This window comes from Pygocentrus nattereri, chromosome 20, assembly GCF_015220715.1.
Source record: "Pygocentrus nattereri isolate fPygNat1 chromosome 20, fPygNat1.pri, whole genome shotgun sequence".
Taxonomy (NCBI): domain Eukaryota; kingdom Metazoa; phylum Chordata; class Actinopteri; order Characiformes; family Serrasalmidae; genus Pygocentrus; species Pygocentrus nattereri.
In genome coordinates, this window is record NC_051230.1 from 27,638,583 (window position 1) to 27,655,137 (window position 16,555).

The 16,555-nt window shown below is 37.7% G+C and overlaps 1 protein-coding gene across 1 annotated transcript; it reads left to right on the top strand.

Moving 5' to 3' along the window:
- The first annotated feature begins 12,420 nt into the window (after positions 1–12,420).
- On the top strand, positions 12,421–16,276 carry LOC108438721 (chemokine-like receptor 1). Its single transcript, XM_017716723.2, has 2 exons — positions 12,421–12,501; positions 15,130–16,276. The coding sequence occupies exon 2, from the start codon at positions 15,140–15,142 to the stop codon at positions 16,079–16,081; it is 942 nt and encodes a 313-aa protein (XP_017572212.1). The 5' UTR covers positions 12,421–12,501; positions 15,130–15,139; the 3' UTR covers positions 16,082–16,276.
- Positions 16,277–16,555: the final 279 nt, after the last annotated feature.

The window sequence follows — 16,555 nt, forward strand, 5'->3', positions numbered from 1 at the left end:
GTGGGTTTTGTCTGGATACTTATTATTTAACATAATCACACCATTATATTATAAGTATAATCTGTCATGACGGCTCATAACCCATAACAACTGCCGTGACATGTTTATAGTATGGTAATGCCTATGTTATGTAAACTTACCATGTGCTGTATATTTTAATGTCACATGAACAAGGTTCAGTATTTGAAGTCTATGTAAATTCTAAGCAAACGCATTTTTTAAAAGATTTATCATGAATTTATAGTATAAACATATCATTACTTAAGTTACTTTATTTAAACAGTAACCAAATTGGATAGTGTTTACACCAGTGTTGTACTGATGGAAACACTTTATAATAACTTTTTAAAATAATCCATAGACAGATCATTCATAGCTATGAACATTAGTTCAATATAATTTGGCAGTGTACAAACATGTGTAACAGAAAAATAAATCATTTGCCAAAATTAGTTCTAAAAAAAATGCAATCCAACATATGTTTCTATGTGTGCACAGCAACACCCGCTGCTCAGAGGGAGTTTTGCATATTTTATAAAGCGGCCTCCTACTATATGCGGTTCAGTCCGGTTGAAGAGATATGGTAGGCTCAGACGTCTTCTCCTCTCTGTTTTAAGTATTTATAAGTTTTGCTGTTGTACTTTCAGGCAATAAGCAGTACATTGAAGTAACACGGTGTGTACGTTTTTAGTTTTTATTGGTATTGCTTCATTTGCATCACTAAAAAGGTTGCTAAGTACGAGATGTAACTATTTTTCAACCACAGCTAACTGTGCTAGCTCTGTGCCTCATGTGGTCTGAATTCTATATTGAACTGATGTGATTTCTTTGGTGCCTTATAGCTTTTAGAGTGGAGAAGCACAATACAGACTAGCTGCTGTATTCATTTTTTCATATTTTCTTTAGCTTTGTGCAGTATCCCACGTTGTATTGTTTTCTTTTGTTTTTTGCTGTTTTATACTGAAAAGTTGAGTCAATGCTGTAAAGATTTATATTATAAATGCTGCAAGTTCAGTCCAGTTTTCCCATTGAAGAGATATGGTGCCTTACAGCTGTTAGAGTGGAGAAGCACACTACTGACTAGCTGCTGTATTTCCTTTTGATTATACTCAAACAGGCTCCAGAAGATGTGATTCCAGTAAAAGCTCAGAACCAACTTATTGTTGCATTAAAAGTAAATGCAATTGTTAATATATAATATTAATATATAATATATGCATTTGCTGAGCATCCCATTCTAAAACCTTCAGCATTAATTTGGAGTTGCCCCCCACCCCCTTGCAGCTATTATAGCCTGCATTATAGCCTCCAGCAAGTTAAAAGAGCATTTGTGAGGTCAGGCACTGATGTTGGATTAGAAGGCCTGGCTCACAATCCATGTTCCACTAGGTTTAGGCCAGGGCACGTCATGGCTACTGTGCCTCCAAACCAAACATAAAATGTCTTTATGGCTTTTGTGCAAAGGGGTGAAGTCATGCTAGAACAGTCATGCTAGAACAGGAAAAGGCATTTTCCAAAGTCCTGCCACAAAGTGGGAAGCATATGATTATCTACAATATTTGTGTATGCAATGGCATTAACATCACCCTTCACTGGAAATAAGAGGTCTATCGTTGCAAAATTGCACTGATAAGTATTCTCAGTTCTTAAATGATTTAAAAGTTTCATTAAAATGAAATTATGTCTACCACAGTGGTAAAAATGCTTCGGTATCAACCTTTTTTTCATTTGTTGCCAGCATGAAAACATAATTGTGCTTTTTAAATTGTATTAAAATTGTATTTACAAAATGCAATTAAGTTGCCAATGAGAATATTGTAAATCCTTCATTTGTACTTTTGTCAGTTAAATAAAGATTCAATGGAATTAACAAATCACAAATTCTTGGTTTTATTGCATTTTATAATTTTACAATATGCTCTGGTAGAGAGCTAAATTGTCAATAACTTTGTCAAAGTCTAGGTATTTAAAGAAGTGACTGTATAAGCATGGTGATGCAGTTCATTATGTGTTTTAACAAGCATAGGAAACTGAGGTGCACCTATTTAGGAAGCTTACATACATTTAGAAAAATTAACTAATTCATTAACAGCTTCAGCTTAAGGTCAAATTGGATAGCAAGAAAGGTCACAGACATGATATTTCAAAACTACAGCTATTCTAAGTAAAAATTGAGGTTAGCTTTTGTGTACTTGTACTAAATAATGCATTAGGAATTATAATGCTAACAAGTTTGTAATAAAATGATTATAAACTTCTCATTTTTCTAAATAACTGATGTTACTGGTGTGCAGTAACTGGGAAACTGGGAAGAATTATTTTACAGGTCCAGTACAATTTAGTTACACTGTAATGCCAGCAACTATATCTGTACTTCGATTAAACTATATCTACACACTGGTGACTCCAATCATGATAAAGTGTTTCAAAAGGATAGTCATGACTCACATGCAGGAGACCTGGACACCTTGGAGGCCTGATCCCATTTCACTGCTTGCCTCTACCACTTAGCACTTAGCCCTCCATTGTGAGCGTTCACACTCAGGGGTAGGGTATCCTGCTTTTTGTTGAGATAGAAGGGTAGGGAGAAGTGTTAGGGTTACATGGCCCTCCAAACTGAGGATTTTTAGAGGCGCACTCCAAACCCAGAGTCTTAAGAGAAACCCAAAGAAACCCACAAATGTATTTTCTTATATATTGTATTATCTTAGTTTGATGTTGTTTTAGTGTACTTGGTTCTTTCCTTCGTAATGAGCATCAAAATCACTGGCAGTATGCTGATGTTTCAGTAGCTAGCTAAATTTTCGGTTCCACCTCAAATAGTGCAGCAGTTACATTCTGGTTCCTCAGGAGGGAACAGGAACATTTTAACAATATCTACCCTTTTTAATGGCATTTGATGCCCTAAATTTAACTATAATCCATCAGTGAGGTTGTTAAACTTTACCCACCTCTGCTGGGTTGCCTACAGAGCAGTGTTAGCAGCCTGTTCATGAAGTAATGTTCTTTTTTATTTGAGGGTCCCATTTCATAGGGGAAGATTTCAAGCAATACCCTTGGTACTCCAAAGGGCACTTGGTTCCAAGGGGCAAGGTGACACATGAAAACAAGTGGTAGGAGTAAAAATAAGAATGGGATTGGGCCTTAGAGGGCAATTCACCCATGTTAGAATGCTGTTTATTGACTACAGCTCAGCATTTAACACTGTAGTCCCACACAAAGTCTCTGAAAAGCTTCTGCCACTTAGACTGGCAACATCAGCATGGACAGTACACACCCCCAACACAGCTGGTTCACTCTTCTACCATCAGACAGACTCTGCAGTAGTGCGAAGTCCAGAATAATAAGACTGACAAACAGAGTCCATCCGCAGATGTATTCTATTGTTTTTTGCAATAAGAAACAGTGCATTTTACGACTGTTCGTCTTGTCACTTTATGACCACTGTACAATACCTCGCCAATTATTTTTAAGTGCTAAGCTTACACACACACCTATTTGTGTCAACCTCATTACTCAATGTTTTTTGGTTTTTGTGAATTGAGGATTACCAAAGTAATTCCATTGTACAGTGTTAGCACCTGCTTTACTGTGCATATGACAAATGATCATAAAACTCTTGCTCAATCTTGAATCTCAATGTTATAAAACTCTATGATTTAAAAGAATTAGGGTGATATGTTAATACAGTAGATATTATGCTGTAAGAGCTGGACACCATATCCCAGTAAAACCTAAAATGACTTTTAAGTGCTTACTTCTACTGTAAAACCTACTAATGAAAATGGTTTGTATCAACTGGCAAATTATAATTTTATTAATGAGTAATTTGTTTGTTGCCAGTATTCTCTTACTTACTCTTCAGTGTTAGTAATTATAGTATTAACTAGTTGTTAATAAGATGGAAAAAATAGGAAACAATTAGGAAATTAGCATGGCATTTTCAGGTTATGATAACTTGTTGCCATTACTTCACCATTTTATGACCAATTTGTTAGTTTGTAACTAACTAGAAAATTAGCATCTAATCTTTAGGTTAGTAGAACCAGTTAGTATTTCATTAGAATAATTTACCATAAGAATAAGAACCAGTATAATTACCAACTTGTTACTGCTACAATTATCAACTTATTATTTAGTAACAACTAAAAAAATTTTTTATTACCATTGTACTATCATATTATTACCAACTTATTGCCAATCTGTAAAGTGCTTCCACTTTTTATTTATAATATTTTGACATGCCTGATAGTCAGAATGTGAAGTTAAATTAGAATGAATGTCTGCATGCTAAACCAACACAGGGTGGAACAATTTCTTCAGAATTTTGCTCATACTGTTAATGTGTCATAGAGCAACAGTATCACTGCTTTGTTACACTGTTCACAATCAAAAGCCTTTCCACAGAATCAGGATCTAGACTTAGAATGAAACCAAAAGTTGGGTAATTTAGGCATGAGTTCAATTGGGCCTTCCTACAACTACAAAACCTTATACAGCAGATCACCAAATAATCATGTGATTTTACATTACCTATGTAACAAAGCCAAAAAATGAAGTAAAAAATTAAGTTAATTTCACATTTATGTTTGCTTACAGACGTCCACCAGACCTCATTTCTACCCACTTTTTTACCTTAGAGAGTTTTTAAAAACTGATGGTTTCACTAGATAGCAGTCAATCTAAAGGGTCAACTGTCAATTTAAAAACAAATTACATTACCTATATAACAAAGCCTGAAAAGGGAAGTGAAAAAGTTCATTTTACATTTAAAATTTGACTTTGGTCATTATTATTTTTGAAAGCCCATTTCAACATCTTTCTTCATTAAAATACTTTAGCAATAGGTTACTGGCTGCAAGGAAGAGAAAAGATTATGTAACAATCTGGTAGTCAGACTGAGAATTTCTGTTTTACTTAAGTAGATGTCTATAAATCTAGCTATTATCAGTGGGGACTGCAGAGATTATGACACAATGCGATTCCTTCCAAAGAATAATTCAGTGGAAATGACAAAACACACACTATACTGCTTTATCAGGATCTAGAGATTTTAGAATGCCTGAGGTCACATTTGACATTCTAATTTGCCACAGTGTGTTACAATAGTGGGCTTATAGGGGCAATTAGTCACAAAGATCCACACTCTGGATTGGTAATGGTGGTCTTTTATAAAAATAATTACTTACTGCAGGTCCATATATGTTTAAAACCATTATTAACCTTGAAAAAGTGCCTTAAAATCCCAGGCTCAATAAATACTAAGCAATCTTATTCAGTAACTACAGTGACTTCAATGCAAACTGACTGAGTTATTCTTAGGTATGGAAGTGTGTAATAAAACACTGGGCCTGCCAGTGGAACCTAGCATAAAAATATCTGTAAAATCAGATATGGATCATTTTACTGAATTGATTCAGTCAGAGATGAAAACAGAATTCAAACTTTTGACTGACTTGAACTTTAGATACATTCTGCAGTGACCCTATAGCTTAATTGTATTTTTTTTTCATTAAAATAAATGCATGAACATTTCATTTTGTCACAATCAAAACAATCAGAACCCTCCCCAAACTTTACCAAATGTTTTGGTAGTGAAAACTGTAGCTCATTTTGAGCAAAACTCAAAAATTCTAGCCAGTACATGACTAGCAAATCCGTTTTGAGTCGTTGTACATAGATTCATAACATTCTTCTTTAAAAAACAAAACAAGTTTACTTAATTGCAGAATATATGTGTTTGGTAGTAACCATTTTTTATCGTCAACACTGATTTTCAGAACCCCATTTACTTGAAAACAATGGAATCTAATTGCTCACCATGTGGCCATGAGAGACAGGGATACAGTCTCACTTGTTGCAGGGGCATGGCTAAAATAAGGCTACACCTATGAACTGAAAGCTCTCTGTGTTTTGGTTGTGATATGAAAACTTTTTTTTTTTTCATTTAAAAACTGAACTCAAGAAGGATCTAAATATTTCAACTTTCCTTTTAAAAACCAATATAAAAAAAAGAAAAATGGTATACATTTTTCAAATTGTAATTTAAGGGTTAGAGTTTTGAACTGCCACCTCCAAATATAAAATAGAACATAAATATTGATTTATATGTCACTGCTGTCGAAACAAAACCTGTTATGTCCAAAAACATAACTTTACACAACACGTAAAAATGTTCTTAACTTTTAATGGAAGTAAATGGAAAAAAAAATCCAAGTAATTTGGGACAATTTACTGTTGGTCTGTTAATTATGAAATTTTGACACAACATGAAGGGCAACTTCCTCTTTCAAATGATGTCAAAAAATGAAGAATAACAAAAAAGGAGATATGAGGTTTAACTGTGAGTCCATTCTTGCCCTTCTACTTCATATTTGTCCTTCAATAACATTAGCTCCATTGGTTTCTGTCTTTTGGGTGGTCAGAAGTGTACTGTTGGGATTATGTATGTGGTTTCTATTAGCATACTGTGTGTACTTTCATATTTAAATAAAATGCATTTGATGTTCAATGCTTGGAAACCTTGATATAAAATTTAAGGTGTACTTTATCATGCTAACACTTTATCATGCTAACACCTGTAATTGGTCAGCCTGTTGACTGATGCATCTGCAACACAGATAATTGAGCATTAATGTGCCTGTGTTTGTTTCACAACCAGAAAAAAAACAAACTGGGACGTGCCCATAGTGTAAGAAATGCTGGTAGATCATAAATAGCAAAGCAGAAACAATACAACATTAAAAAAGTGAAATAAAGATGACAAAAATGGATAGCTTGTAGTTAATAACCATTTTGACTAGAAGCTATATATGTTGTAGGATATGTTGTCTTTGACCCATAGTCTGCCATAGTATGTGTTCATGGGTTAATAGTGTGAAATAAACAACATGTACTGTTCTTTTGAACATTAGAAGCTTTTGGATGTTTATGGTTAGAGGATTAATTGTAATTGGAAATTGTTTTCATTGTCCTACAAGTCTCAACCAGAATCAGTGTTGCTGTTTTTTGGAAATGCGTCAGAAAGCCTGGTTTTATTTCAGGTCCAACTGGTTGCTAAAAGTAAATTCAACCAGCCTGCTGCATGAGAAAAGCTTCCACAGCATCTGATTAAGAGAAAGGATGAATGCATATCAGCAAACATCAAGCTAGAGAACAAACTGACAGTTTCTTCCAACAGTAAACAGCAGTAGGAAGTTCAAATTGAATGCAGCTGAATGAGGTTTGCTAGTCAGTCCACATCAAACCTAATCTTAAACCAGCAAAACGTAAAGGTTTTTTTTTTCCGTTCAAGTCATGTAATACTGGCACTGTCCACAGAATCAATGACAACTAGATCTACCAGACTGCAGTGGACTGTATCCAATCCAAACATGTCTAAGAAACACTAGGAATCTGAAATCATACTCTTTCAAAGTTGGCAAGTCACAAGTTGTATGCAATGTCAAAAGGATATTTGTGGGTATATGTGTGAGTAAACCCAGGTAAACTGCATTTGATTTTAATTGACTGTATTAGTGGCCAACACTAGAGACAGAGATCCAGATTGATAAACTCAGTGGTAACCGCATGCAAAATGTGTTTCACTATAAATGAAAGCCATTCATAAAGTCACTGTAGTGGTGATTAGTGTACCAGTGTCTTTCAGTGGTATTTTCACCAGTGTCCTAGGCAAGAGCCAATCAGATTCCACATGTAAATGAGGTCATACATATTAACGACCCTTCAAGTGAAGCTCTGATTGGCTGGCATGCTGACAAATAGTATTTTGTATGTTTAGGTTTTTATCTAAAATATGGTTTTACTATAAAAAAATATGTATAAAAAGTTTTGTATAAAGAACAACTTAAAACCTGACCTTTTATTTGTAGGACTAGTTCATATTTTAAACTAAATAATCATTATTAAACATGAATAATTCAAGCCTTTTTCCAGTTTGTTATAAGTAAAGTAATCATTTTTAACTAATATAAATTAGATACCATATTTTATTACAATTAAAAATTTAATTAACACGGAATTCAAATTCACTACGACAAGCTTTGATTTCTTCTAGCTTTTTTCTTCATTTCAGGAATTCAATTCCTGGGTGTGCAAATTCAGTTTTGTCTAGAAAATGTTGAATTCATGATCACAGAAATTTGGCTTGCACATTTGAAAAGTTAAGAAACTGAAGCTGAAAAGAGCTGCATTCAACATCCAAAGCGTACCTCAAAATCCACCATGAACAACTTCGAGCAGCACAAGCTAAAGCTTTTGCAAAGGACCTCAAACTCCCCACTTGAACATCATTGAAAATCTGTGGGTGGATGCAAGGCAGCTGAACAATACCACAAATGTAGAAGCAAGAATGGAAAAACTCCTGGTTGGCTACAAAAAGTATTTGCAAACTGTAATACCTGCCAAGGACTGACTTTGTACAGTGTGCAAATCCCCCAACCCTTCCTCATCTTCTTTTTGTAGATCTTTTGTTTCTGATCTTACTTAGTCAGTGTTTCATGGAAACAATAGCGAAAAAAAAAAAATCTAATATGTTTTCCTGTGCCTTCCGCCCGAAGACTGCTGGGATAGGCTCCAGCACCCCCCCCCCCCCCCCCCCCCCCCCCCCCCCCCCCCCCGCCCCCCGTGACCCTGACGCAGAAGCGGCTTAGAAAATGGATGGATGGATGGATGTTTTCCTGTAATGATTTTCTCTCTTCTCACCTCCATGATCAACAGCCAAACTCTTCAAGACTTAGTCTGTTTAGGTTGGAACTACGATGAGGCTGAAGTTGGTTTCATATTTGAATCTTCCATTCCATCTTGAGAGGTGCAGGCACCGAAATGTAACCACTAAATGATATAGTCAAACTTTCTGTGAATACCATGTCTGTTAGAAACTATAAGGACTTTCAATTTTTTCGTTTTTTCCACACTCAGGTGGTTGATGTGAGCATTACTTGAAGCTGATGGCCTGAATCTGCATGATTCAATGCATTCAACTGCTACTACATGGTTCTCCTAGTGCTGGTTCCCCATACCACTGTTCCTGTGTACTGTGGGTTGCTCCTCAGCCAGCTTAGCAGGGCCTTTCTCAGCTGGCCCCTTCTGCTAAACCAGAGCTAGGCAGCCCTGACCAGGTTCCTGTTGCCCCTATGTCCTCTGGTCTGTTTTTGGACTGAGATTCCCACTGGACTTTTGACCTGTTTTGGTCATGCCTCTTCACGGTCGAGGCCTGCCCTCTATTGTGTGCTTTGGGAGTGATTTACACTTGAATAAATGTATTTCGTAACTTGCTGAAGTATGCATTGACAAACATTTAATTTTATCGGCTTGAGTGTATTAATTAGATGTATGTTTTAAAACAATGACATAAAGTATGTTTTATGACATCATTCCTGTTTTCTCTGGTCTTTCTCATAGCAATGAATGACTGAGGGCATTTGCCCTGTGTTTCATCTCATATACACCGATCAGGCAAATCATGTGGCATGATAACTACATGCTTTTTCAGAACCAGAGCAAATGGCCCATGCACAACGTTCCAGAAGACAAAATGCTGTAAGAAGAGCACATAATGAACGAGTTGTGGCTTTTATGGTATCTTTTGTGAGCTTTATAACAAATGCCTTCATTTATAGCTGATATTTTGAATGAAAAACAACATGATAAGTAATTGGGATATTATTACAGTTCCTTTTGCTCCTGAATACCAGAGGTGCCAATATTTATGGAGATAATCCAAAGATGATCCCTGCAATATTTTCCATAAAGATGGAACAGTAGCATGTTTACCAATGTGTTCCATTCCTTTTAACATCACTTAGTAATCACTTGGGGACTGAAGACGCAAACTGGTCTAGTTTTGAAAGTGGAATTTTTTGCCAGTCTTCTCTTATACACATCTTCAGCTGTGCAACTGTACAAGACTGTTGTGAATTTTAGCTTAATAAGACATACATTTTCAATGTTAGATGGTTCTGGACTACAGGAGGGTCATTCTAACGCCTGCAGTAATACTTTTGCGGAATGCTTGGTGTTGACCTGTAGAAATAAACATGGACAACCCGGAAAGACACCTTCAAAAAGGCAGCATATTTTGCTCCAAAATGTACACAACATTTATACAACAAGGTATTTGTTTCCACTGAGCATCAGGCTATTTCAGATGAGCTTGAGCCCAGAGAAGTTGCCAGTGTTTTTGCATGCTGTCAACATATAACATCTGCTGTGTTAAGTGTAGTCATAACTTGGACAGTATTCACTGACAGCCATTCACATTTGTAGTCTTGGTCTTGTCCTTTATGTACAGAGATTTCTCCAGATACCCTGAATCTTTTGATAATATGATGCATTATGGAGGGTGGAATACTTCTAAAATCATTGCAATCCATAGATGAGGAAAATAATTTTCAAACTGGTGCATTGTTTGCTGATGCATTTTTAGACAAAGCAGAAACCTTGACCTATCCTTACTCATAAAGGACAAGGCTTTAATGGGTTGCTTCTTTTATACTGAAGCATGACTGCATCACTTGCTAATGTTTTTTGAACATTTCACAATGCTTCCAGTCTTAATTTGCCCCTTTCTGAACTTTTTTGGAACATGTTGCAGTCATGAAATTGGTAAGGTAAAACATTACACATGTTTTTATTCAAATAAAGGTCTAAGCAGATATACACATCAGTGCTTAATATTTCTATTTCCAAGTTACCTATTTAGTATACCTATTTTTATGGATCAGGTTTTAAATATAAAATATTAGTTATTTTATATGCAAACCTGATCCAAAAAAAAGTATTCAGTTGTCTGCCTTCACATGCATATGAACTTGAGTGACATCCCATTCTTAATCCATTGGGTTTAATATGATGTTTGCCCACCCTTTGCAGCTATAACAGCTTCAACTCTTCTGGGAAGGCTTTCCACAAGGGTTAGGAATGTGTTTATGGGAAATTTTGACCATTCTTCCAGAATTCTTCCTTTTGTGATGTCAGACACTGATGCTGGATGAGAAGGCCTGGCTCACAGTCTCCATTCAAATTCATCCCTAAGGTGTTCTATTGGGTTGAGGTCAGGACTCTGTGCAGGCCAGTCAAGTTCTTCCACACCAAACTCGCTCATCCGTGTCTTTATGGATCTGCTTTGTGCACTGGGTGCAGTCATGTTGGAACAGGAAGGGGCTGTCCCCAAACCGCTCCCACAAAGTTGGGAGTATGAAATTGTCCAAAATCTCTTGGTCTGCTAAAGCATTAAGTGTACCTTTCACAAGATCTAAGGGGCTGAGCCCAACTCCTGAAAAACAACCCCACACCATAATCCCCCCTCTACCAAACTTTACACTCAGCACAACGCAGTACAACAGTACGCAGACAAGTACCGTTCTCCTGGCAACCACCAAACCCAGAGAACACGTCTCCACTGCTCTAGAGTCCAGTGGCCGCACTTTATACCACTGCATTCAATGCTTTGCATTGAGCTTGGTGATGTAAGGCTTGGATGCAGCTGCTTGACCATGGAAATGCATTACATGAAGCTCTCTATGCTATTTTTGAGCTGAAAGCCACATGAAGTTTGGTGGTCTGTAGCGATTGACACTGCAGAAAGTTGGTGACCTCTGCGCACTATGCGCCTCAGCATCCGCTGACCCCGCTCTGTCATTTTACATGGCCTGCCACTTTGTGGCTGAATGGCTGTCGTTTGCAATTGCTTCCAGTTCGTTATAATCCCACTGACAGTTGACAGTGGAATATTTAGTAGCGAGGAAATTTCAGGACTGGACTTGTTGCACACTTGGCGCCCAGTGGCAGTCGTGGGCTGGAGGTTAGGGAACCAGCCTCGTGACCAGAAGGTCGCCGGTTCGATCCCCAGAGCCGACAGCACATGACTGAGGTGTCCTTGAGCAAGACACCTAACCCCCAACTGCTCCCCGGGCGCTGTGAATCGGGCTGCCCACCACTCCGGGCAAGTGTGCTCACTGCCCCCTAGTGTGTATGTGGTGTTGCACTTCACGGATGGGTTAAATGCGGAGGTGAAATTTCCCCGTCGTGGGACTAATAAGGGTCTCTTAATTAATCACGGTAACACACTGGAATACACTGATCTCCTGAGAGCCCCATTCTTTCACAAATGTTTGTAGAAGCAGTCTGTAGGCCTAGGAGCTTGGTTTTATACACTTGTGGCCATTGAGGTGATTGGAAGACCTGAATTCAATGTTTTGGTGAATGAATACTTTTGGCAATATAGTGTATAGTACACTTCTTTCACAGAGGAAGGCTGGTGTGTGACATTGAAGCTCCACATCTGTACCTCGGTACTTAATGTTTCCTGTTGAGATTGAAAGTAAAATAGCTTTCCTCTCATTTCATGAGGCCCGTGACTTCCATGGACCAACTTAGGGGTGGGTGGAGTTATTTTAGGGAATGTTAGAAACTGCACTATTCAAGCACTTCAGCGCTGTGCTTTGCTCCTGAAAGGAAACACTGCAGACTTTTCTCTCGGTTTTGCTTCTTTTGCCTGAGGTAAGGAGATCTTTGTGCTTTGTTTGTTTTATCTAGAACCAAAAAAAGCCACAGAACGTAATTGAGCTTGGTGGACCATGACATGACAAACCTAAAAATGTCATGAGCTGTTATGACTTGTCATGACTTGACATGAGAGATGGTTATGTATGGTTATGGTTATGTCTATGTTATGTATTTTGTGTTTTATGTATATGCAAATTCTGTGCAGTTGCAGATTTTTATTTGCATTACATTTTTATTTAACTGGTACATGTTTATTCCTTCTTAGGTGCTTAAAAGCAAAAGTTTGTAATATACGTCATCACTTTAAGTCTCTTTCTTCAAACAGTAACCAACTTTGACAGCATTTTACAGCATTACTGTTATACTGATGGTAATACTTCATGATAACTTTATAAAAAACTATTACCTTGTCATTAATAGCAATGAATAAATCGTTAGTTCATCCAAAACTGAAAATGTACAAATTATTTTTTTTTTTTACTAAACGAATATTGTAATTCAAAACTATGAAGAAACGGTTATATGAGCAGATATAACATGTACACACATGTAGTTTCTTTCTGTTTAAGTGTAGAATAAAAGTGATAACTAGCACACTGGGTCCAAACATGTACTGCTGACATCACCATTGAAGAAGACACAATGATGACTTTGCAGGGTTACTTAAAAAAAAGTTAATAATAATAAATTGAGAAAATAAATTAGTAAAAGTCAGGTTTTTGAAAGGTGAGGTCAAAATATGCATTGCTTAGATATAGATGTTTTTACCATAGCAAAAGGCAAGTTTATAATTGGTTCATGTTTCTGAAATAAATAGGCAACACTTTACCATACTGTTGCATAGTTAATAAGTAACAAATCAGGAAATAAGCAGGAATGAATGAGTAGTCCTGCATTAGCACTTAAATTACTGCTATTAACTACTAGTTAACTACTCAGTAAGTAATAGTGAACTAATAATTAGGGTAGTTCACTATTAACTAAACAATAACTGCTGAGTCTCACAGAGAATTGCTTCTTTAGTAACTATGGTTTCTTAGAAGAGCTGTAGTGTGTTCTAAAATTTCTAACAGCACTGAAACACACTACACAGCATGCAGTCTCTACAATAAAAATGATAATATCAACCATTTCTATTCACAGAAACAGGTATACTTTAGAGGAGGCAGGGGACACCACACCACACTGTATTAACTGTGTGCTAATGAACATCTTCATATCTGGCAGTGTGAACCAATTTGCACATCAGCCTACAAACAGAATAACTGCTAAAACACTACAGCATTCAGTAGACCAGTCTGCTTACCTCTCAGCTTTAGACTAGAAAACACTGTGTTATCTGCAGGAACGCGTGTGCCAGTGTTGTTTTTTTCTGAACAGTAAAGTCGTCTAGAGGGCAAGGCAAGTTGAGAAGAGGGCTTATTGCTTTGCATGTGTCTTCTTCTTCTTTCGGCTGCTCCCTTTAAGGGTTGCCACAGCGGATCATCTGCCTCCATCTTGCCCTATCCAATGCCTCCTCTACTTTCACACCAACCATCTCCATGTCCACCTTCACTACATCCATAAACCTTCTCTGAGGTCTACCTCTTCTCCTTCTACCCGGCAGCTCCATCTCCAACATTCTTTGCCCAATATATCCACTATTCCTCACATGTCCAAACCATCTCAGCCTGGCCTCTCTGGCTTTATCTCCAAACTGCTCCACCTTCACTGTCCCTCTGATCTGCTCATTCCAGCTCAGCCTCCTGTCTTTTAGACAGAGCCACAGTCTCCAAACCATACATCATAGCAGGACGCACTGCTGTCTTGTAAACCTTCCCTTTCACTCTTGCTGCTATCCTTCTGTCACACATCAGCCCTGCCACCCATCCCCACCCACTCCATCCTGCCTGCACCCTCTTCCTCACCTCTTTTTTGCACTGTCCATTGCTCTGGATGGTTGACCCAAGATATTTGAAGTCATCCACCTTTATGACCTCTACTCCTGCATCTTCATATTGCTTTGCATGTGTCCTGCTTTTAAATTCACTTGGTTCTAAATAGTATCGAGTGTTTATGTAATTATCATCTGTTAGATAATGAATATGATGTTGTTGTCCTTCATTATCAGTTAAATAGCTCCAGGAACAACAGTACACTACACTAACATGTGTATGAAACTGAGATGCACCTGATACTGAAAGGTTATGCACTTTTAGAAATATGAACTACTTCATTAACAGATTTGGTGCAGGTTGCTTTAGATATTGCAAATAAGAATCCCACCATTTTGGTAGGTAAGTTGCACCTCTATGCTCTGATATATACTGACCTGCCACTTCCTTAATTACACTTATGTACTTCTTTCTACATTCATTGTCCATTTTATCAGCTCCACTTACCATATACATGTCAGATACAAGTAAATGCTTTTTTTTTACATACAAAGATGCTCTTTTTCCATGAAAGATAGCATTTTCATGTACATGTTGATTCACACAGGATGAATATAACTTTGAGTTATTTCTATGGTTCCTTTTTTACTAAATAAAAGCCGCAGGACGCTGGAGTGTGCAGGCTCTGAAAATGACTGACATGATGCATTTGCATGGGACCAAAATAATTTATCTTTCTTGTCTTCAGACTTCCAGAGATGGCCTCCAATGCAGCAGACAACTATAATCATGCAGATTATATGGATTATAGTATGCCAAGTGAGGCACCCAATCCAGAGTTTGTCTACCTGATCCGCATCCGGATGCTATACATCATCATGTACCTCATCATTTGCACCCTCGGTGTGACTCTCAACTCTTACGTCATCATCGCAGGCTGCTGCTTCTACCACAGGGTTCAGAAGTCCGCAGCGAGTGTGTGGGTCCTGGCCCTGGCTGTGACCCACCTGGTCTTCTCTGCATTCCTGGTGCTGCAGTTCCTCTACGCCTGGTATCACTTCAACTGGCATTATGGAGAGGCCCTTTGCAAGATCTCATCCTACATTATCTATGCCAGCATGTTCTCCACAGCTGCTCTGCTCAGCCTGTGGAGCATCAGCAGCAGCATCGGAAGTTGCTTTGAAAGGCTTCGTGCTAAATGTAACAGTCGTGGCATGTCCCTGATCCTGGTTCTGAGCTCCTGGACATTTGGGGTGATTTTCAGCAGCCCGTCTCTGCTCTCCAGAGAGCTTCGCTATACAAAGCTTGGAGAGGAGTGCATCGACGACTACGATTTTAATAAAAAGACGACAACAGACTATGGCATGAAAAACTTCACCGCTGTTGTTCTCAGCAGGTTCCTGCTGGGGATTTTGGTTCCAGTGTTGATGATGACCATCAGTGCCTGTCTGGCACGACGGCAGAGTCATGATCATGGGAGCCTGAAGAGGGTCACCTGTGCAATAAAGGTGGCTTACTTCATCTGCTGGACACCGCTGCTTGTTCTGGGGCTCCTTCACAGTATAGAAAAAAAACAAGAATCTTTCAACTATGGATCACCAGCAGCAACCACGTTGGCTGCAGCTCATTCTTTCATCAACCCAGTGATCTATCTTTTGCTGGGACGCAAAATGAATATGGAGTGGATGTACCAAGGTTAGACTGTCCAAAAATAACACTAGTGAAGGCAGGGCACTCAACACCATGTAACAATAGTAGAATATGCCTAGACATATGGAAGTGGAAATGGACATGAACAGACATTCCAGTACTCCTGGAAAATACATTCCTTTCTCGCACCAGGATTTGAAAAAGATAAAAAATTTCAGAACAAATTTTTTGGTTTAATAGTACATACATGACTTTTTATTTATATGTATTTTTAATTTACACACACACACACACACACACACACACACACACACACACACACACACACACACATATATATATATATATATATATATATATATATATATATATATATGTTTCTAAACTCATTAACTTTGCAACATGAAGTCTTGTAATATTCCTGAATGTAAAAATGTAAATCTGTTTCAGACCCCTGAAGGCATTCTAGGCCTACAGAAAAAGCTTGGGTGGTGAGTGAATACTTTAATATATACAATATATTT

Coding starts and splice junctions, on each gene's coding strand:
- LOC108438721 (XM_017716723.2), top strand. CDS start 15,140: ATGGCCTCCAATGCAGCAGACAACTATAATCATGCAGATTATATGGAT.